The 24481-nt window shown below is 43.3% G+C and overlaps 1 protein-coding gene across 1 annotated transcript; it reads left to right on the top strand.

Moving 5' to 3' along the window:
* The first annotated feature begins 296 nt into the window (after positions 1-296).
* Positions 297-20275, top strand: LOC115111775 (max dimerization protein 1-like). Its single transcript, XM_029638196.2, has 6 exons — positions 297-1171; positions 1722-1821; positions 9470-9499; positions 16103-16217; positions 18592-18751; positions 19061-20275. Exons 1-6 carry the CDS (start codon positions 1105-1107, stop codon positions 19264-19266), a joined length of 678 nt encoding a protein of 225 aa, XP_029494056.1. The 5' UTR covers positions 297-1104; the 3' UTR covers positions 19267-20275.
* The last annotated feature ends 4206 nt before the right edge of the window (positions 20276-24481 follow it).

Genomic DNA, 24481 nt, shown 5'->3' on the forward strand with positions numbered 1-24481 from the left:
TAACAATGCTAGACCAGTGGGGGAGAATCTCAATTAAATACCCCTCGCGTCCTCTCTCCTCAAAACCCATTGCATGAGAAAGTCAGAGATCGCTCTTACCTTCTCTTTTGAGAAGGAGGAGAATGCAATTGCGATTTCCCCCTAGGATATGATTGAGCCAAAATGGCGAAACATGTTGACCAGTCGCATATGACTCGGGGTATATGATAGCCCTATTGGTTGAAGCGACAGTGGCTAGGTCCAATAAGAAATGCATTTACTATTTAGGGTACCCAATCGCATCGCAGCTCACAGAAGCTTTTTGGCAAAAAATACAGGAGTTAGTTTACCAATATAATTGCGGTCTGATCAACACTGTTGCAAGGTAGCAGGTTGGCTAGCCGCTCTTTTCAAATATTTTGTTAACTTATTTTTTTGTGTCATCCTTTGCAGCTCGAGACCGAGCAGCATAACTAGCCAGCTTGTTACTACAGTATTTGAATTCGACAAGGCTGTTTTGACGTTGGATAGCTAGCTACATTCACTGGTTCGAAATTTTGAATAGACCAGACATCACATTTTAAAACGGGTTCATTTCTTTGCTGTGTCGTTAGATTCACACGCTAGCAAGAAAGCTCTACTCCCCCCCCCCCCTTTTTTGCGGCTAAGTTTAAACGTACTTTGTTTTTGAAAGCCATCTACTAATAACTAACTAGCTACCGGTTGTCATTTTTACTTTGTCAACAACAAGGCGTGACGTTTGGTTCAACACTAATTCTGCCTGCAAGATTTTTGTTGGTGACTTCCACGAACGTTGGCTAGCATTTACGTTAGCTTGCCATTACTGACAGCGATTGTAACCGCGAGCCAGCATCAGTCAAGCGAATTTGACAAAAACAACTTAGCCAATAAATAAGCTATCAAGCTGATCAGAGCAGTATCACAGCGATAACTGACTTCTGTTATCGATAAATTGCCTTGTGGGAGATAGTATATATCTCGCTTATTTTAATCATTACCAAAAAAACGTAATTGAACGTGAAGTAGTTAAACGTTAACCCACAGAAGTAGTGTATCCAAATTCAGACCCGAATTGTCATCTTTTTTTCGGTGCTATTGTTGAAAATGGCGGCGATCGAAATGGTGCAGATGTTGATCGAAGCAGCAGAATACCTTGATCGCAGAGAAAGAGGTACAGTAGTGATAACATTTTGCATTCTTATTTTTTTTAAATGATTGCGTTAGTACTACGGTGCCTCAATTGCATTGCTGGTGGACGCACCTGTTATAATCAATTTGTCAGGTTGATTAGCTATAAATAATGTATTGATTATTATTGCAGACCACATATTATACAAGAATGCTTATTTGACCGTATTTTATAACAAAACATTTTTTTTCCACATTCACACGGTAAGGGTTCCTGCTTGCTTCACTGGATTTGATCTTGATGTTCTCTCCAAGCGACCCCTTCACTTCTCTGTTGTGGTTTGCCGGGTAGCTTGGCAGGGTTTACTCTAGTTCAGATGACATCATTGGCTGAAGGGGAAAAATTAAAATGAATCAATATTTTGTACAAATTGTCTCATCTTACCTAGGCAAAAATACAGTATTCCCTCATCTAACATTTCTGTCCCTCATCAATTTTCATTGGAATGTGTATGGCTGCATTGAATGCATTCCTTGCACTGTTGAGAATTATAATGATGTGATTGACTTGTATCCTGCTCATTTATTTGCAGAAGCAGAACATGGCTATGCCTCCATGTTACCGTTCACCAGCAGCAAAGAGAAGGACAGCTTGAAACGAAAAAACAAAAGCAAGAAGAACTCCAATAGCAGGTAGTCCTTTGACTAACAGTAGTGTATAATCCCCTGTGTACTGTAGACCCCCTCAATGATTCAGCTGTAATGGCAAGATCAGTTTTTCAGAAAACAAGCAGTTTGTGTGGTCCAGTTTTGAAGCACCCCCTCATCATGATGTGTTATTCATCCATGTGCAGGCAGAGCCCCCCTCGTCCTACATTCACTCATGTAGTGAATGTCATATAGGCGTGTAGGCATGCAGTACTGACAAAAACAACTCGACTTTACCAACTTGCAGGGGCTCTGTTGAGTTGTTTCTTTGCTGTCCATTGGGATTGTGTTCTGATCTTTAATGTTATGCTCTCAATTGGTCTGTTTACAGCCAATGATAATCTTTAACTGTATTATCATAATCTATAACAACCCAGTCCTTCTGAAACTCTATAAAACTGATGCTTAGAGTTTGTGTCTGTGTGGTTGTGCCTGTAAGTTTGCTTTGAGCATTTTTAATAGCATTTTGCCCTTGCAGTATCCCAGACAGGAAAAAACATCAATCAGAATTAGGCAGAGTTAAGCAAGTAGCAACATGCAGTAGTGGGGAATCCAAGCAGATTGAGGTTGATCAGGGTGTCTGAGGACAGACTGCAGCAGTCAAGCAGTTCACCCTGATCAACAGCTCTTCTCCTGGAAGGACAGGATACCCTCGCCTGGCCAGCTGTCTGTTGTTATCCAGCTTACCAAGACACCTAGCTATGAAGAAACAGCCTCCTGCGGCAGTCTCCTACCTAACCCTGACAAAGATTAAGCAGTATGGCTGGGTGGCCGGGCGAGGCAGTAACTCGAGATAACTGGATATTAAATCTAAACTAGTAAGGAGGGGTCGCATGGATCTATTTATGCCTCAGTCTGTTGTAATAGGAACCTGATTCATATGAGATATTAGGCTACATAGGTAGTTTTAGCACTAGTCAAATGTTCATGTTAAATTCTAATGACTGTAGCAAAGTAGAATGGCGCCGGAGAGGATGACTGACATTTTACATGCTCCTAACCAACCATGTTATTTTGTTCAAATGTATGTATTTTTGCGTTTAACTTATTTTTTTAAACTTATTTTGTACATAATGTTGCTGCTACTGTCTCTTATGACCAAAAATAACTTCTGAACATCAAAACAGTGATTACTCACCACAAACTGGTAGAACCTTTTTCCTTTAACGAGTCCGACGTGAAGGATATACTGCTTTCCTGGGAACAGGCCCAAATCTACATCATTTGCGTGAAGAGAAGACGGACAAAAAGGGAGCGGAGATCGGGCTCCCTTCTGAGAATTCGTAGGCGAGCGAGTAAACCCCCACTGCCATCCGTTCTATTGGAAAACATGCAATTATTGGAAAATAAAATCAATGACCTACAAGCAAGATTTAATTACCAATGGGACATTAAAACATGTAATTTCTTATGTTTCACCGAGTCATGGATGAACAACGGCATGAACAACATACAGCTGGTGGGTTTTACTGTATCGGCAGGATAGAACAGCAGCCTCTGGTATGACAAGGGGTGGTGGTCTATGTATATTTGTAAACAACAGCTGGTGCACGATATCTAAGGTAGTCTTGAGGTTTTGCTCACCTGGGTATCTCATGATAAGCTGTAGACCACACTATCTACCTAGAGAGTATCTGTATTTTTCGTAGCTGTCTACATACCACCACAGACCGATGCTGGCAGTAAGACCACACTCAATGAGCTGTGTACCGCAATAAGCAAACAGGAAAATGCTCATCCAGTGGCGGCGCTCTTAGTGGCCGGGGACTATGCAGGGAAACACATCCGTTTATACGAAATTTCCACCAGCATGTTAAACTCTAGACCACCTTTACTCCACAAACAGAGACACGTACAAAGCTCCCCCTAGCCCTCCATTTAGCATATCTGACCATAATTCTATCTTCCTGCTTACAAGCAAAAATTAAAGCAGGAAGCGCCAGTGACTCGGTCAATTAAAAAAAAAGTGGTCAGATGAAGCCGGTGCTAAGCTCCAGGACTGTTTTGCTAGCACAGATTGGAATATGTTCCGGGACTCTTCCGATGGCATTGAGGAGTACACCACATCAGTCACTGGCTTTCAATAAGTGCATCGACGACGTCGTCCACACAGTGACTGTACGTACATACCCCAACAAGAAGCCATGGATTACAGGCAACATTCGCACTGAGCTAAAGGTTAGAGCTGCCGCTTTCAAGGAGTGGGACTCTAACCCAGAAGCTTATAAGAAATCCTGGTATGCCCTCCAATGAACCATCAAACTGGCAAAGCGTCAATACAGGACTAAGATCCAATCGTATTACACCGTCTCTGAACGCTCGTCGGATTTGACAGGGCTTGCAAACTATTACAGACTACAAAGGGAAGCCCAGCCAAGAGCTTCCCAGTGACACAAGCCACCAGACGAACCAAATTACTTCTATGCTCGCTTCGAGGCAAGTAACACTGAAACATGCATGAGAGCATCAGCTGTTCCGGACGACTGTGTGATCACGCTCTCCGCAGCCGATGTGAGTAAGCCCTTTTTAAACATATCAACATTCACAAGGCAGCAGGGCCAGACGGATTACCAGGACGTGTACTCCAAGCACGCTTTGACCAACTGGCTGTGTGGTGCCATGACAACCTCTCCCTCAACGTGAAAAAAAAGGAGGACTGAGCACGCCCCCATTCTCATCGACGGGGCTGTGGTGGAGCAGGTTGAGAGCTTCAAGTTCCTTGGTGTCCACATCACCAAAAACTAACATGGTCCAAGTACACCAAGACAGTCCTGAATAGGGCACGACAAAACCTATTCCACCTCAGGAGACTGAAAAGATTTGGCATGGGTCCTCAGATCCTCAAAAGGTTCTACAGCTGCACCATCGAGAGCATCCTGACTGGTTGCATCCCTGCCTGGTATGGCAACTGCTTGGCCTTCGACCGCAAGCTACTACAGAGGGTTGTGCGTGCAGTCCAGCTTCCTGCCATCCAGGACCTCTATACCATGCGGTATCAGAGGAAGGCCTTGTCAGATTGTCAAATTGTCAGATTCCAGCCAGCCTAGTCATAGACTGTTCTCTCTACTACCGCGTGGCAAGCGGTACTGGAGTCTAGGTCCAAAAGGCTTCTTAACAGTTTCTACCCCAAGCCATAAACCTCCTGAACATCTAATCAAATGGCTACCCAGACTATTTGCATTGCCTTCCCCTTTACACTGCTGCTACTCTGTTATTATCTATGCATAGCCGCTTTAATAATTCTACCTAAATGTACATATTACCTCGACTAACCGGTGCCCCCGTGCATTGACTCTGTAGCCCTGTATATAGCCTCGCTATTGTTATTTTACTGCTGCTTTTGAATTATTTGTTACTTTTTAAAATTTTTAACTGTGTTGTTGGTTAGGACTTGTAAGTAAGCACTTCACTGTAAGGTCTACATTTGTAGTATTCGGTGCATGTGACATACAATTTTATTTGATGTTTATGCCCCGCCCACCTCAGGATCTGTCTTGTTCAGCCATCTATTTGCTGTGTTTGAGGTGTGTAAAATCCCCCCCCCACCGCCACACCACATTGCGAGCAACACATTTGAGCTTTCTCCCTCTAGAGAGGGTTTACTGCAATTCTACACATTTTTCCAGAGAGGGACATTTGCTCTAACTAATTTCCTGCACTTCTACAAAATTTTCCATAGGATGGAGAGACATGTTAGCAGTTTTATTTATTTTATTTTATAATTCTTTACCCCCTTTCACCCCAATTTTTGTGAAATCCAATTGGTAAATAGTCTTGTCCCATCGCTGCAACTCCCGTATGGACTTGGGAGAGGCAAAGGTCGAGAGCCATACGTCCTCCGGTACACGACCCTGCCAAGCTGCACTGCTTTTTGACACACTGCTTGCTTAACTCGGAAGCCAGCCGCACCAATGTGTCGGAGGAAACACCGTACAACTGGTGACAGTGTCAGTGTGCATGCGCCTGCCACTGGAGTCACTAGAGCGCGATGGGACAAGAACATCCCGGCTGGCCAAACCCTCCCCTATCCCGGACAACGCTGGGCCAGTTGTGCATTGCCTCATCGGTGTCACGGCCAGCTGGGACACAGCCCGGGATAAAAACCGTCTCTGTAGTGACGCCTCAAGCACTGCAGTGTCTTAGACCGCTGCGCCACTCGGGTGGCCCTGATGTTTGCAGGTTTTAATATATCTGAGTGAGATTGACTAACTAATCAATGAGGGCTTGACTGAGTTCTGCTAGTTGCCCATCCCTGGTCTAAATGCTTCTTACAGTGGCGATCAAGTTTTATAAATTGCATGGCTGGGCAGTGGATCTGTAAAAGTAGTAGTAGTAGTGCGTTGCTAGGTAACAATGTAAATGCTGACACTTTTTATGAATGTACTCTTCTCTCTCCTTTTTTCTCGCTCCCCTCTTTCCCCTTTTGTTCTACTGTTCACTCTTGGCAGTCAATGCTGCTTCAGTTCCTCCATTACAGAAATGGTCCTCTCCTCCTCTCTTACTTCTTTCTCTCCCCTGCTCCCTGTGCACACAGAAACAGGCCTGACATGCTACTGTGTTGGTGGACTAGACTCTAGACCTGTTTATTACACTCTATTATGAAGTCATGGAGAGGAAGATGTTCAATATCTATCTAATCATCTTATCATATTGGTGTTATGGCCTCTTGGACTCAGTTGAACATTTTGTCCAGGATGTCCTTAGCTCTCCGCCTTAGGAGAACCCAGGGGAAACTGACTGATTAGACTATATATAGCTAATGACAACAATGCAGCTATGTTTATCCTTATTCTAAAGCTCTTCCAATGTGTGTAGTACTACATAGCTGGAATACTGTGTAGCCTAATTCATTGCTTATTACATTGATCATATGACTGCTGTACTGTACACACAGAATCACTAGATCGTTAATCCCCATTCAAGTCAATAGGTCTGTAATGATTTGTTCTATTTTATAACTGTACGGTAATGCATGGGCTCCTCATGTACAGCATGCCAGGTAGACTGCACCTAGAGTAGAAGGGGGAGGTGGCCTTGTTCTGTACAGTAATACGACCTGGCAGAGGAGAGGAAAGGTCTCTGGCAGTGGCATGCCTCTCCCGCCCCCCCGTCACATGGGAAATGGGTTACACTGGTAGCCCTATTCATATCCAAATCCTAGTCTTCTCTACCAGTCAGCTCTACTGTGCTGTCATATGAACTGTACTCTCTGGCTGGGGCAAGCAAGCACTCGTATTTGTGTTGTCTGTAGTGCGTGGTTGATCTTTGTGAGGGGGTCCAAGGCTGTCGGGGTGCTGACAGCAGTCGGCTTGCAGAGTGCAGGTTGGTCTATTTTGGGACTGGAGGTTGAGGAGTTCCTGTGTAGTGGAGAGAAGAGGACTTTGCTCCTGTCCCTCTGCCTAGTGCCCTTTCCCTCTCACCCCATTTGCAGATTCTTTATGAAAAAGAGACCTGGCCAGCTTCCTTGCCCTGTGTGGAGCTTGGAGGGAGGGGTGCGTATCTGTGTGCCCTTATCCTACAAGGGACTACAGGGCTCATTCTGGTAGAGCTGGTAGGACCATAGGCTGTTGGTGAACAATGCAGTTTACACTGCAATGTAGGAGGCAAGATGGCCACCAATACACAATCACTACATGACCTTTAAATCGTCTCTGTCCCTTTCTTTCTCTCTCTCTGTCCCTCTTCCAACCGCTACTCTCTTTTCACCCTTTACTCACTCTGTAGCCTGGCTGGTACCAGGCAGCAGGCTGTTTCTAGTTACTGTTGCTAAGTCTACCCCCCCGGGCCTCTGTGTGTGTACACGCGTGTGCCTCCTGAATTATTTTTATATACATACACAGTGGGGCAAAAAAGTATTTAGTCAGCCACCAATCGTGTAAGTTCTCCCACTTAAAAAGATGAGAGGCCTGTAATTTTCATCATAGGTACACTTCAACTATGACAGACAAAATTAGAAAAAAAATCCAGAAAATCACATTGTAGGATTTTTAATGAATTTATTTGCAAATGATGGTGGAAAAATAATTATTTGGTCAATAACAAAAGTTATCTCAAAACTTTGTTATATACCCTTTGTTGGCAATGACAGAGGTCAAACGTTTTCTATAAGTCTTCACAAGGTTTTCACACACTGTTGCTGGTATTTTGGCCCATTCCTCCATGCAGATCTCCTCTAGAGCAGTGATGTTTTGGGGCTGTTGCTGGGCAACACGGACTTTCAACTCCCTCCAAAGATTTTCTATGGGGTTGAGATCTGGAGACTGGCTAGGCCACTCCAGGACCTTGAAATGCTTCTTACGAAGCCACTCCTTCGTTGCCCGGGCGGTGTGTTTGGGATCATTGTCATGCTGAAAGATCCAGCCACGTTTCATCTTCAATGCCCTTGCTCATGGAAGGAGGTTTTCACTCAAAATCTCACGATACATGGCCCCATTTATTCTTTCCTTTACACAGATCAGTCGTCCTGGTCCCTTTGCAGAAAAACAGCCCCAAAGCATGATGTTTCCACCCCCATGCTTCACAGTAGGTATAGTGTTCTTTGGATGCAACTCAGCATTCCTTGTCCTCCAAACACGACGAGTTGAGTTTTTACCAAAAAGTTATATTTTGGTTTCATCTGACCATATGACATTCTCCCAATCTTCTTCTGGATCATCCAAATGCTCTCTAGCAAACTTCAGACGGGCCTGGACATGTACTGGCACAAGCAGGGGGGGACACGTCTGGCACTGCAGGATTGGAGTCCCTGACGGCGTAGTGTGTTACTGATGGTAGGCTTTGTTACTTTGGTCCCAGCTCTCTGCAGGTCATTCACTAGGTCCCCCCGTGTGGTTCTGGGATTTTTGCTCCCCGTTCTTGTGATCATTTTGACCCCACAGGGTGAGATCTTGCGTGGAGCCCCAGATCGAGGGAGATTATCAGTGGTCCATTTCCTAATAATTGCTCCCACAGTTGATTTATTCAAACCAAGCTGCTTACCTATTGCAGATTCAGTCTTCCCAGACTGGTGCAGGTCTACAATTTTGTTTCTGGTGTCCTTTGACAGCTCTTTGGTCTTGGCCATAGTGGAGTTTGGAGTGTGACTGTTTGAGGTTGTGGACAGTTGTCTTTTATACTGATAACGAGTGGAGGACAGAGGAGCCTCTTAAAGAAGAAGTTACAGGTCTGTGAGAGCCAGAAATATTGCTTGTTTGTAGGTGACCAAATACTTATTTTCCATCATAATTTGCAAATAAATTCATTAAAAATCCTACAATGTGATTTTTCTGGATTTTTTTTTTTCTCATTTTGTCTGTTACAGGCCTCTCATCTTTTTAAGTGGGAGAACTTGCACAATTGGTGGCTGACTAAATACTTTTTTTGCCCCAGTGTGTGTGTGTGTGTGTGTGTGTATATGTCCATCCTTCCTTGCCTTTAATCATTTTGTAGAGTTTAACTTCCCTGTTCTTTTTGGCGCTTCTTAAACTCCCACACAACACAAGCCTCTCCCTCTCTGCAATAACTCCCTGGTTGACTGCAGTGGTTGCGAACCGAGAGGGATCGTCTATTATTAAAGCACTTTACTGAAGCACGCTGAATCTACTGTGTGATGATGTGTAAGGACACTTTCTAACCTCTGTCTGTCTGTTCACAGATCTACACACAACGAGATGGAGAAAAACAGGTACGTTGAATCCCCACATCACTGTCTCTCTCTTAGCTCTGTCAGACCACCCTATTAGACATTGAATCTCTCCTCAGTCCCACATGGCTAGAAAGGAGTAATGAGAGTGAAATGAACAGTGCAGAATGCAGCTTATCCAAAAAGGGACTTACAGGCCTCATCCCTGGTCTCTTTGACCTCTACCTGGCTTTCCCTGGAGTCTCCCTGTTTCCATAGTCTCTCCCTGGAGGTGTCCCTGTCCCTCTGGTGTTCTAGGCAGGGTTTGAGTGGTGTTCTGGTTCAACCAGGGCTAATGACTCAGTGCGCAGGCAGACTGACTGAATAATGCATGGCTCTGGAGCTTAGGCCTGGGAACAGCAGCACAGCATGAGAGTGTGTGTGATTCTCAGGCTTTATAAGCCCGTACACATTCCCTTAACTGGAAGGAAGGCAGCCATCTCACTCCTGCTTCCTATTGCCTCTATCATTGTATCCCTCCTAGGTGTGTAACAGTTCACCAAAGCCCATGGTTAGGTTCGTATTGTGGTTTTGGGGTCAATGTTTGGTTCTGTTTCGGTACAGCAGGAAAATGAAATGCCATTCACAATGTTCAGCATACACAATGTTCCTGCCATTGTCTGTTGTGACTATTGTTATGTTGGGCCTCAAGTTTCCACTCTTGATTTTGTGTTTGTAACCATGTGGGAGGTAGGAATTTACCCGTTGTGAAGTCGTAAATACCAGTTTGACCCGTTCATGTGATTTGAACTGGTTGAGAAATGCAGAGTTGGCTAATGGCCAACAAACTGCGTCAACCATAAACTAAAGGTACAGCTATCATGCCTGTAAACACATTTATAGATTTCAAAAACTACATTAATAGATTCCTTTTTTATAAATGTTTTGTTACATTTTAACTGGTGAAAATGCTGTTATAGAGGCCATTTACTTAGTAGGTGAAGTCCGAGGTCACCGTGTGGGTGCTGATGATGCTAGACGAGTTTAATTACCAGTTGGAGGGCCGTTCAAGTGGATTCCACCCCCCCCCCCAGCTGTATGTGGTAAATTCCCGCTTCCATCTTGGTTACGAACGCACCATGACACTGCCTCTGTCAGTGGGGGCTTGTCTTTAGCACAGTACATCTCCCCTCTGTGGGTAATGTGATGGGCGGTCACTGTTAAGAAAGCGCAACACAGAGTGCATTGGTCAGTTCATTGAAGCTTTGGCTTTCTTTATATAGAGTGGCTACTACATGTTTGCTGAAATGAGTGCAAGATGGATGCTCGAGTACTTTTACGAGGTGCTGACTGAAACCAACCGATTCTCAACCACTGAGAATAGGCGCATATCTGTGTCAATAAACCAAAGACTGTAAAAAATGTTTAATCTATCGCTCTTGTAATTTCTTTGGCCCAGTCAGAATCAGCTGCCAAGGGCTGCAGAGGGGAGACGATGTTGTTTCTTTGCGTTTCGGTCTACTGTGGTGATGTCTGGGTAAATGTGACAACATATTTGAGGTGTTGGCAGCTGCGTAGGCTGTTCCCGTAAAGCGTGGCGACATACTGTTAATGTTTTATCCACAACTCTCTGTCCAGCGTCGTTGTAATCTACTGGGAAGCCGTTCCCAAGCGAGATTTAAACGATGGAGGATCCTCCAATTCTGGCTTCTTGACCTCCCCATTGTATAGAACTAGTTCCCAGCTGCGCCTCACAAAAGTACAGTTTTGAAATGCGGCAATTTAAGATTGAAATGTTGATTTCCAACGTGCGCATAGGCTCTAGTTGTTTTAACGAAATGAGCTGAGATATTTTTTCAGCTCAGATTCACTCGAAGCGTAGGCCTAGTGTTTTTGCTGTAAATATTTGTTTTATTTTTTCATTCAGGTTTACAGTGTGAACCGAACCAAGGTCCTCGTACCGAATGGTTCGGTATGAATAGGTGTACCGTTATACCCCTCACACCACTGACAACGGGTATGACAAATATTCTACAAATTATAACCTGCATGGCCCCTTATTCCAACACACAAAATGGCAGCATTTTTGTTTGGCCAATGATGAAACACAAACACACTGCCAGCCAGAGGATGGTGAGACTTGATCCGACTGTCAGTCGTTGTGTGTGTCTAGATGGGCTCAATGTTTTCTACTCCTATGTATGAATCCCCCCACCTACACTTCTACCACCCTGCCTCGATCCCATGTCCTCTGTTGCAGTGAGTTCCGTAGCGGAGTCTGCCTGCTGGAGCTGGCCATCTGTGTAACCTCACTCCTCTCTCCACCACACCTTGTGCGTGCGAACTCATCCCCATAGAAATGGAATGTATGGATTGCATTACTGTCCTCATCCCTCTGCCTGGGGCAATTAGCCTGAGGTCAGAGACGGTACAGGAGGATGATTTACAGGCCGCAGGGCAAGTGGAAGGCCTGCGTTCAGGAGGCCCGGTTGCCCGTGTAAGAGATCATGTTGGTTGGAGCGGAGGGAGTTGCCCGTGCATGGTCTTGTCTCTGGTCTATATATTACACAACACTGAAATGTCTGGACAAGGGTTTCCGTTAGCCGGTAATGGCCGGCTTTTGTAAAAATGTTTTAAAAAATCCAACTGTTGTCGGCTAAATTGACTGAGAAAAAGGTAGGCAGGCTATCAGCACGTCACTCACCACTTTACAATGCGAGCTGGAGGCAGTATGCAAAAAAAACATGCTTAATTGTTTTACTTCCATATTATGAGGCATGTCTTAACTTACTTGAAAATCCGACCGTAGAAACATGGCAATTATTTTATAAAGGCTTCATAAGGGGCGCGTGAGTTTCAAGTTTGGGGAAGGATACAATATATTCTACTATTTCTACCTATCTGCCTGTTATGATTTTCATATGCACATTTTCGTGGTTTAATTTCAATAGTTTTTGTTTTTCAAAATCGTCATGGGGTTCATCATAAAAATCCTCAAATATAAAAGTCCAAATTCTACTAATGCGAGCACCAGCTTCTGCCATATGGACACATTGATACACCGTGAGTCATTGGCGGCTAAATAGCCTTTTTCTCTGTTTTGACTTGAGCTATACTAGTGAAGTGCAACATTGATTTGATACAATCAACTGGATCAGCTGAAGCTGTCTCTTGCAACATTGTATCAACTAGTCTATTCGGGCCCCCAGTTTTCTGTGCCAGTGAGTTTGAGACGGACTGCTGTTATTGTGTAACGAAACGGTATTTTAATGATGTTTCCACAGGATATATGGGATTATCAGATGATGATGATGATATTTTGCTCTTGCACACCGAGACTTGGTGATTGTTGAAAAGACTTTTCAAATATCCTACTAGTTCCTCACAGTAGGCTATCATCCAGACTTTGTTGACTTATTGTGTGAGGTGAAGGAAAAACGTAACACAAGTTCAGCTTATCAGAGGTGGACGTGTTGAGTTAACAGTCAGAAGTCAAACAGCCCCAAATGGGCATTTTCTTACATTTTATGCGCAGCAGGCCAAGTAGGCTGGTTCTATGCGTGCTTGGGCGCGCACGCTCCCTCAACATGAACAAGACCGTTAAACCAGGCCCTTGGTCATTGCTCACATGGAGCACTCGAGACAGAAGACTCGAGACAAAAGACAGTGAAAAAAGTCATAACTGATGGTTATGAAATAAACAAACTTGTTTCTCTCAAGTGTTGCAGGCAAACAACGTTTCCACTCCGAGAATGAGAACGGTAAATAACTAGGTGGAATTAGTAATACAGAAATGAATGTAACCAAATGACGGGGGATTAACGATACATTTACTATTGGTGACGTGTGGAATTTATGGAAATTAAGGGCAATCAATTCACACAACATATATTTTATATGCTTTTCACTGTCAGTCGCAACTCAATAATCAGCTAGGCCTTTTGCCACGCGAGCAGACTATGAAAGACCTTCCTCATATGCCATTTCTCTCCTTTTCTATTGGTTTTCATATCAACTTTCTTTCGTTGTCCAGAAGCCAAAGGCACAATCCTAGTCATATTAGCGACCCATCCTAGTGGTTGCATCTTTAGATTCACCCTTTAAGTTCCTAACAGAGAATTGAATCTCTGTCACACATTTCCCACAAATTGCATTTTGGCAAATGTTTTGAAAATGATTTCTTATTGGCTGCTTTATTACAGGAGTTGCATGTTCTGTTCAAATGAATTACCATAATCTAAAATGTGATTCCTGTCATTCTGAGCACAGTGGGTGGATGCCCTAATGGGTTTCACGCACAATGCATACGAGTCTGGTAAATTTCTCAAATGGCCGTTAAATTCAAATCTTCCCGGTCACGTTGTCCGGTGCCACATTTTCCAAACGGAAACCCTGGTCTGGACTTCAACGCTTGATGTTGTTGCTGGGATTTGTCAAAAGGCTAAGGTACAGGCTCACAGAAATATAGGCTATATGAACACAGACCCATAAACAGTCACCCCATTGATACGTTGTAAGTGCATACATCCCTGGAATAGCCTGGTTTTTGTGTCCTTCCTACCACACCCTTAGTCCTGCCATTCAGTCACACCTAGTGTTGAAAAGAGGGGTTATATAAACTTTCTAAGTTTACCAGTAAACTACCAGAATTTTGCTATCTTTCAAGGATTTCATGTCATCTATCACAAGACATCTAGTGGCTCCTTTGGGTACTTCCGAAAATTGCAGACACCTGTGATATATCTCTGACCTTATCACATTTCAAAATGTATGAAATAATGAAATACGGTGATATAAAAATATGACAAAGATGTAAAACATTTAACAAAATATAAATGAACTTACTGAATATCATTGGTGTTTATTGAGTTTCAACATGAAATGTCTTTTCTTTTTCGCACTGTTAATGTTTTGGTGTCAAACTGATGGCAGTTGTGGTCAAAAAAAGAGTTGCAGAGGTAAATTAAAATAATGCCATTCTTGATTAGATGCTTTTTTTTTCATTAATTAGGCAAGTTCCCCTTGAACCATATGGTCTATCTACTAGAGACTCATGGACAATATGGACACGGATATAAAAAATAAAAAAAAACATTATTCAAGTCTAAGTTACGATAGATTCTGCTCATTTCCAAAACTACTGAAGATTCTGGTAACTTTAGTTAATTACCAGTAGCTTTGTAACCCTAGTCAGACCACATAACACCGGCTTAGTACTGTAGGCCTGCTTACCGTAACATGCATGACACTGCCCTCCCGTCAGTTGACATTGTTTAACAAACATTAGCCTCCCTGTACATCCTGATTCTATCACAACAGAGCTCCTGCTCGGACATTATGTCATGCCAGTTTCCTGCCCTTTGGAATAGTTCATATTAAGCTAAGCTTTAGGCTAGCAGAGGAACACACCTGGATATGTCCCACTCTTATGTACTTGTTTATCTACACTGTGTGTGTTGGCTGTGTGTGTCATGTTGGCTGTGTGTGTCATGTTGGCTGTGTGTGTGTCATGTTGGCTGTGTGTGTCTCTCCAATGAACTTTAGAATATTCTTTAGTCATTCACACTGCAGTTGGAATGGATAAACACATACTGTATCATCTCTGCAGTACTCTCAGTACTAAATATTCTTCATATTCCTAGCCTTGAGCTACAAATAGCATTTCAGATGTTCTCAACTATCCCACGTTTCGTTTTCAATTGAACTTATCCCCACTCATGCGTTGGCCTTTGGTATGCACATTTTAGTCATTTGGCATACAGTCTTATCCAGAGCATTCATCCTAAGATCGCTATGCACACCTGCAGTAAATAGTGAGGTCATTCTGCATGTGTGCATGTAGCAGCCTCCAGTTGGAGGTGTGATGTGTAACGGGGGTCATGTGGTCATCCATCAACACCCACTACTCCCCTTCAGCTGCCAAGCCGAGGGGGGATAATAAAGAGATCTCGGGCAGCTTAATGTAAATGTTGTGATCACCGGGCAGGTGCAGGCCCTAGGCAGACAAGTGTTTGTGGATGAAAGTGATCTCTTTCATGGGTGAAAGAAAAGAAAGGAATACCTAGGATAGGATAAAGTAATCCTTCTCACCCCCCCCCCCCCTTGAAAGATTTAGATGCACTATTGTAAAGTGGCTGTTCCACTGGATGTCTTAAGGTGAACGCACCAATTTGTAAGTCGCTCTGGATAAGAGCGTCTGCTAAATGACTTAAATGTAAATGGTGAAATGACTGCAGGAGAGCTACAGGGAGCTAGAGATCTGACACCATATGAGGTGACCAATGACGTCTGAGGGGGTTTAAAGGCCCAATGCCATCATTTTCATATCAATATCATATTTCTGCGTAACAATTCTTAGTTTTCCATTAACATTTTCAAACAATTTCTCAAGAATTTAGCTGGGAGTGGTCTGAGTGGGGAACTGAAAGCTAGCTGTTATTTGCAGAGCTATATTAACCAATTTGTGGGCTGGTGACATCACCAGGATTGCCTGGTTGAAAATACACTCAGGAAATAACTTTTTTTTTCTCTCTCACTTTTCCTGTGTTAGTTTCATCAGCTGTTGCAGAATATGATACAAAGCACAGGGAAAAACTGAATTTAGGCGGCACTGGGCCTTTTTTATAGGGAGCTGATGAAATGATGCATCTCTCTCTTTCTCTCCAGACGCGCACACCTACGGCTGTGTTTAGAGCGACTGAAATCCCTCGTTCCATTGGGACCAGACTCCAACAGGCATACCACGCTCAGCCTGCTGATGAGGGCCAAGAAACACATTGTGGTGGGTGATGGTGGGCGGAGAAGTAATGAGAAATCAGTTTAAAGTGTTTACAGTTTCAAGAGGGCAATTTATTCTACCATTGGAAGAGGGTAATAAACGGTGCCACTTTGTTTCTGCCTCAGCCAACTCCCTTTTTACTGTCATGGCAACGTTTGGCGTGGTTACAGCCACAGAGTTGACTAAAATAGAAAGAAATCTGTTACCATGGAGACCCTATTAAATTACTAGAGGGAGCTATATAATAAACCCTTAGTTCCAGAAAGGGGTGAAAATGGCAGCCATGTTGGTCGGGGAGAAATCCAAACCAATCTAATTGGAATGAATGGCAGTAGAGGCATAATCCTGATTTTACTTATGTAGGAAAATAAAAGGCATATGATTTGATATTGTGAAATTGTGTAATAGAATTATCGTCAATTTAAAAATATATATTGTCAAATCATGGTTCATACAGGTTTTATACAAAGTTTCTGTATAAATAGCCTCTAAAATATGTGAATAGACCATAAATGTCTCCATTGTGTTAGGACTCAGACAAGTATAGATATCTTATCAACGGATTTCTTCTAGTGTATGGCTGTGGATTGGCTGCATCGTTTGAATGGTATATTGGCAGTTAATTTGAAAAAATGAATGGGCTCATTCCTCAAACTGTCTGGCTAGCTAACAAACGGAGTGCAGATAAATTCTTCAAATGTATTGTTTTACATTATCTTATCGACGCCCTGGCAAACCATGGTTGACCAACTTCCCTGACCAAAATGTCTGACTTTTTATACCATCATAAGAAGGTTCAAGTTAATTCTAGTATTCTAATTCTATGTCTGTTACCCTCGTGGTCTAGAGGGTGATTAGTGTAGTGCTAACTCGGGTGAGCGAGTACATCAGGGTTTGATGAGGTAGAGTAAAGCGGCACCTGGTAAAAACTAAACCCTGCATCACTCCAGGACCAGGGTTTACCTACCTTGTAGACTAGACTGTTGAGGATCCTGTCTATGGTTAACTATGTGTGGTTGGTTAGTGCCTTTAGAAAGTATTCACACCCCTCGACTTCTTCCACATTTTTGTTGTTGCAGCATGATTTTAAAATGGATTAAATTGAGATTTGTCACTGGCCGACACAATACCCCATAATGTTTACAAATGAACAATGAAAAGTATTTAGTCAACAAGTTTTCAACCTTGTTATGACGAGCCGAAATGCGTTCAGGAGTGAAAAGTTGCTTAAGCCACAAATTGTATGTATTCACTCTCTAATAGTGTTTCAACATGATTTTTGAATTACTACTTAATCCCTGCACCCAACCCATACAATTATCTGTAAGGTCCCTCACTCAAGCAGTGGATTTCAAACACAGATTCAACCACAAAGTCCAGGGACATTTTCCAAAGCCTAGCAAAAAAGGCCACATATCGGTAGATTTATATAAAGCAGACACTGAATATCCCTTTCAGCATGGTGTAGTTATTAATTACACTTTTGAATGGAATATCACTACACAGATAATGGCGTCCTTCCTAACTCCGTTGCCGGAGAGGAAGGAAACCGCTCAGGGATTTCACCATGAGACCAATGGTGACTTTAAAACAGTGTTTAATGGCTCCTCAATTCTAACTTAATTGACAAAGTGAGAAGGAAGATTCCAAAACATGCATCCTGTTTGCAACAAGCAACTAAAGTAATACTGCAAAAAAATTATGTTTGTGGCAAATCCAATACAATTACTGAGTACCACTCTCCATATTTTCACGCATAGTGGTGGCTGCATCATGTTATTGGTATGCTTGAAATTGTTAAGGACTGGGGAGTTTTTCAGGATAAAAAAGAAACTTAGTGGAGCTAAGCACAGGCAAAATCCCAGAGGAAAACCTGGTCTGCTTTCCTCCAGACACTGGGAGATAAATCTAGGGTGAGACCTGAAAAATTGGAGTCTAGCCATAATCAACAACCATTTTGACAGAGCTTTTTTGTTAATAATCATGTGCAAATATTGTATAATCCAGGTGTGGAAAGCTTTTAGAGACACCCAGAAAGACTCACAGCTGTAATCACTGCAAAAGGTGTTTCTACAACATGACTCATCGATGTGAATACTTATGCAAATGAGATTTGTTTAATTTTCAAAACATTAGCAAAAATGTCTTAAAATTTTTTCACTTTGTCATTAGTATGAGGCATTGTGTAGATGGGTGAGAGAGAGAGAATCTGTCTCTGACACAACAGAATGTGGAATAAGTCAAGGGGTACGAATACTTTCTGAAGGCACTGTACATACCGAGGTCAGAGGTTGCAGGAGGGCAAAAGGCAGCTGTCACAAGAGCGCACACACAAAGTGAGGGCCAGTGTCTATTGCTGTATGTGTCTCTGCTGTAGAGGTTGGAGGAGAGCGAGCGGAGAGCCCAGCATACCTTAGACCAGCTGCAGAGAGAGCAGAGGCACCTGCAACGGCGTCTGGAGCAGCTGGGGGTGGAGAGAACACGCATGGACAGCACAGGATCCATTGTCTCCTCTGACAATCCTGACTCAGACCAGGGTGAGCACACAAGGGAATCCCTCTCCTACATTACAAACTGAACTGGGATCATTAATGCTTTGTGGAGGTTTTCAGTATAACATGTTTTTGTTTTTTTCTTCATTTGTCAAAGTTACACGTTTTTACATCAAAGCACAAAGCATAATACAATGTAAAGGTGTCCATTCTCTTCCACCAATCCTTCCGCCCTTCTTTAGTGATGGGGCTTTATGTTAACCAAAGTTATTGAATTTGAATATGAGCTCAGTAGAGAACGCATTGGGCTGATTGTGGTACCTGCATAATATTGACCTGTGTTGTGTGTTGCAGAGGAGGAGCTGGATGTGGATGTGGAGGGGACTGACTACCTGCTGGGGGATCTGGAGTGGAGCACCAGCAGTGTCAGTGACTCTGATGAGCGGGGCAGCCTGCGTAGCAGCTGCAGTGACGAGGGATACTCCAGCGCCAGCCTGCGCCTGCGCATGCAGAACCAAAACACTCAGGAGAAGGCCGAGCAGCTGGGCTGCAGCCTATAAGAGCACAGCCCTCAACCTCTGACCCCAGCCCCCATCCAATCCCGTCCCTCTGTCGTCCAGTTAACTCCCGCCCTCCAACCAGTCTCTGCCAATCAGACCTCACTCCCAGCAGGACTGGCCTGTTCTGACCAAGCCCCCTCCTCCTTTCCAACTGTATTCCACCTCTTTCCCCCTGAAACCCCCAATGCAACACCTCTTAGACACACCCACCGACCGTCCTATCTCAACCGTCCATCGGCCAACCAAAATGGAGGATCAGTCTGTGGCACTGCCCAATCAGAGCTTTTTGATGAGTGGGATTAGGAAGATAAGACACTCCGTCCGTCCCTTTGTGTCCACCAGCCTGCCCCCTTCCTTCTGTCCTTCCTTCCTGCTCTGCTGTCTGTTTCAGTGCAAGAGCCAAGTAGAGGTGACTGACTTTTCACATCCATGCAGTGTCCCCCTTCCAGCGTCCGAAAACTTAAGACAGCTAGAGAATGTGATTACAACACCACACATACACCCCACTGCCTCTCTCTTGTTCAGAAGCCATCTGAAGCAATCCAGTCATGATGAGAACCCCTCTCGACCCCCAGCTCTAAATCCCATCTCGCCCATTTCTCCCATGAGACTGGCCCCTCCATAGGTGGTGGTCGTACAGACCGCAGAGCTGTGCCACCTGACTAACCAGCTGACCAATCACAGCATGGTATTTTGGAACGGAGTATAGGAATGGATGGTCTTGGTCAAAGAGCTGTGGCGTGGTCATTTTAAACAATCTACACTGCAGCTATTGTAGTAATGTTATCAGGTGTAGTCTTTCAGTAAGTCTTTATGGTAAATAATCGTCTACCTGCACTTTCCACGTGAAGCCTCACTGGGAGTTCTACGACGCTAAGCACGGCTGTGACGTCATCCATGTTCCACAACCTCTTCGTTGTTGTGGTCGGCAGCAATACATCCATCCCTCTCTTCTCTACCAGGCTTAGCGACCGGATACATACCTCCATGTTTATGGCTCTTATGGGGTGGGGGGAGGGGGTTATTAAGATGTCCACACCTGCCATTTCAGAATTTATGATGGGGGGGGGGGGGGGGGGGTAGGAAAAAAACTTGTACCTTCCTCTCTCTGATGACGGTGGCGTCTAGCTTGTGTTTTAATGTACGTGTCTGTGTTGCTGCTGGTCACGCACTGTAGCCGGTAGTAATCACTTAAATGTGTCTGAAGGGAAGTCGCACAGACAGACAGTACATTAACTGTTGAAATAAACCAGTAAAGAGATTAAAGCACATTCCATGTTAGAGAGAAAGTAAGGTGTGTTAGTAGAGAATTACCTTCGCCCATATTTATGAGGGAGAGCGTTTTGCAGTTTTAATGACAGGAAGGATCTAGCTATCAGCTTCAGGTTACCCACAAGCAGAACACAACAGATTTTCTGACTTGCTTTGCCTTTCAGTCAAAACACAGAACAAGGAAAGTCAACATCTATTGAATTAGTTCACCTCTGAAAAGGAAAGAGCAGAAAGGTTACTGTACACTAAATATCTGCCTGGCCTATAGAGCTATTTGTTATTTTAACAAAATGTAGTCATGTTTATGTAAATAGTTGACACAGAAAGAGCTCTATGTATATTGAATAAAAAATATTTATATTATATCTAAATATATAAATATCTATTTAATTAGTTATCGCTTTAGTTATGTTATTCTTGTGAGGTTTTCTATGTGTGGTTGGTTTGCACAGCATAGTCAATCCATAGCTTTTTAGAACTGTCTTTTGTGCCTATAGACTTTTGTGTCCTTTCAGAAATTGGCACGGTGCTCCTAGAAATGAATGAAATTGTTTCGTGGTTGATTTATATTTTTAAATAATAATAAACATCCTCTGTCAATAGGAAAATAATTTAAATGAATATAATAATTAAAAAAAATTGAATATAAGAATGTATATCATTTAAGAGGAGCTGGTGTTGGTGCTTTGGCATTGCTATGACTGTGGGAAGCTACAGTGGGGTTTCACCCTTCTTTGTGCCTGAGAGCCTGAAACAAAATGGCTCCTTGACCCAAGAGATTATAACATAGTGTAGCGAGAGGAGGAAATGGTGGGTTCAATAACCTGGGGGATAAACTGGAGAGGATTGCAGTCGCGGTTGGATGTAGTTGACTAGCCTGTTGACTAGCCTGTAATCTATCTCCTGCACTGTTGCAGCACAATGGCGAACCTGGAACCTGTCACATGCAGAATCTCGTTAGAATGGGAAGATGGTCGATACACAGACAAAAAATATATAGGATTAGGGTTGTTTAGTGTTGTGTGTGGAATGCTGCACTTCTGTGTCACTTAAAAAAAGGTATCCAAAAGGAGAGGAATGATGTAGCCCTGCCAGAAGGGGATTGTTGTGAATTGAGCCCGCGGCTGAGACTGGTGTTATGGGGCAGGTGTGTGTATGTCCCGTCACTGTCTTCAGAGAGAAACTATAAGGGTTTAGGAGAGGGAGGGTTGTTTTGAATGGGGGATAAAAATGGCACTTATATGGATGTTTTTAGTTGTTTACAAAGTTTTTTTTATTTTTTTTTATCCCACCTCTTCAAAGAAGACCTCATGTATTATTAAAAGATCGAATGGGATCTTAAGCACTTACAAATTCATAACATATTGTATGAATTGGAATTCGTAACCATACGAATTGAGAAGGGGGAAAAAAAGGATGACGTGCACAATTTTCTGGGACCCGTTTTGTCTTGAGTGCTACTTTCAAAACTACTGTTTGAAAATATACGAAACCTCTGTAGCATCACTTTAACCTAAGCATTGTCTGTTATTCGGGGGCCACACACTTCTCTTTCCCTCCGTCCATGGCCTGTTTTCTGTGTCTTCCACTCCTCGTGTGTGAATGTGGCTCCCATTGAGAAGAGATCCTGACTCATTTCTATGGTGCCCCCTCCCCCCCTTCCTCCCACATGCTGTTGGCCAGCCACCATGGTGCAGAGGGAGCCTGAGGGAGCAGACTGGGCTGTTTGTACAGTATAGCTGCAGCTCTCCTACCTCCCCTTATTACACTCTGTTAACACCCTTGGTGCTTCAGCATCTGCCTTGAGCAGGTGTGGATTCTTAAAGAACAAGCAGATCACTGCAGTTGGCTTCTGTGTAGTCCTGTGTAAGCTATATGGGATATCACCCTAGGAATTTAAAAAAAAAAAATTGTGTGTATATTTGGGTTAGGTTCGTACGAAGTGGCTTAAGCCTTAAAACAGACAACTGTAAGAGAACCATAGTAAAGTATATTATATATGAATGTATATAATGTAAGTATAGACGTGTTATTACAAATGTCATTATTTTCATTGTAACTGTCTGGGGTGTGTTGCTCTCCCTCATTCGCGCACACACGTTGTCATACACACACGTCAGAAAAACGATGGCTTAAGGGTAGGTTCAACTGTTAAAAAGGTTGACGTTTTGTGCACTTCCATTTTAGAATTGGGGAATTTGAATATTGACTTTAAAAGAAAGCACTTAAACATTTCGGAGAGAGGGAAAAAATGGGGAAATGTGGAGCAGTAATTTATATTTGCCAGTGATATGAAAGGAATAAAACATTTCCCAACCTTGTTTACCTAGCTACTTTCCTTGTCTTTGTATTTATGACTTGGTCTGATGATTTGAAATATGTATTTATCTCTGATTATGCTGATAGCAGATCTGTCTGTCGTACCTTTAATTGAATACTCAGGCTGTAAGTTACTCTGGAAAGGGGTGTCTGCTAAAGGACCAAAATGTAATGTAAATCTAATGCGGAGGACATGCCTCTAGTACCTATATTCTATAGTAGCAATAATCAGCTTGGGTTTGATGAGACCGTTTCAATGTGGAATGATGTCAGACAGGCAAACAAAGCCATCATCTTGGGAGGTAATCAAAGCTAGCTCTGGCAGGCAGAATAACTCGTTTCTGACAGTAATCTCCTGCCTAAATCCCTGGTATGACCAGATAAGTCTGCAGCTGTTTAATAACCAGGAGATGGAGGGAGTGATGGAACCTTGATCGGTATCCTTCCTCTCAAGTCTGTCGTCCTTTTGCTCACTGCTAAATCACACACACACACACTGGTACACACACACACTTGCACATAGTCACAAATGACACATCGCAAAGCAATTTCTATATTTTGGCACCTTTATGATGCAGTCTGTCCTTGTCTGGCTGCCAACTCAGCGAGAGGAAGATGGAGAGTGCAGTGTGGATATTCTACTATGGATTACTGTTCTTACACCCTCTGATATGATTCCAGCACGCCTTTGACCCTTCTCCTCCCTGGTGACTGAAATGAGTTATTCTTCCAGGATCTAATTCAGACTGGAATAATATGTGTCCAGGTCAGTCTATGAGATGCTCACTGCTTATAACCTACTGGCCAAAGGAAATCTGAAGTGGAGGTCCTTTGTAGCTCGTTGGTAGAGCAAGGTGCTTGCAATGCCACGGTAGTGGGTTTGATTCCCGGGATCAGCTATACATAAAATGTATGCCCGCATGATTAAATCGCTTTGGATAAAAGTATGTGTTAAATTATTATATTATTGAAGACTTTTTCACTCCAGGTTTATTCTGTTCTGAACTAATATAGCAGAAGAAGCATTGGTGCTTTACAGTATTTTGACGTGACCTGTTTGACCCCCCATATCCCCCACTTTGACCCCCCCCCCCCCACACACACACACACACTTTCCTCAGGCGACATTCTTGAAGGGGGGTGAGTGTACAGGCGACATTCTTGAAGGGGGGTGAGTCTACAGGGGATATTCTTGAAGGGGAGTGAGTCTACAGGGGATAGGTCCAGGGGGGTTAAAAACAACTGTCAAGGAAACCTTGAATATAATATAGACTCCAAACAAAAGACATGAATGGACAGTCTTTGAATGCCATCAGTGTCATTGTCTCATGGGGCGTACATGTTTTGCATTGCAGTTCTGACCCTAAATGCTTTCCCACAACACTACGCTACCTGATATAGTATTGTCTTTGTCATTGCTGCAATAGCTGGAATAGCCTACACTCTACTTGCATCTGTTACTGGTTTGCAGGTCCACTATCGTGTCAGTGTATTGATGACAAGTGTACAAAGATGGCTTTATCATTGACGTGTGTGCATGCCATGACAAATGTGTGTGTGTCTATATTCTGTCAGTGGGATCCGAGTCCCTGTGACCCCTGCATCCCCCTGGCTGTCAGATTAG

The sequence above is a fragment of the Oncorhynchus nerka genome, linkage group LG27 (assembly GCF_034236695.1).
Source record: "Oncorhynchus nerka isolate Pitt River linkage group LG27, Oner_Uvic_2.0, whole genome shotgun sequence".
Taxonomy (NCBI): domain Eukaryota; kingdom Metazoa; phylum Chordata; class Actinopteri; order Salmoniformes; family Salmonidae; genus Oncorhynchus; species Oncorhynchus nerka.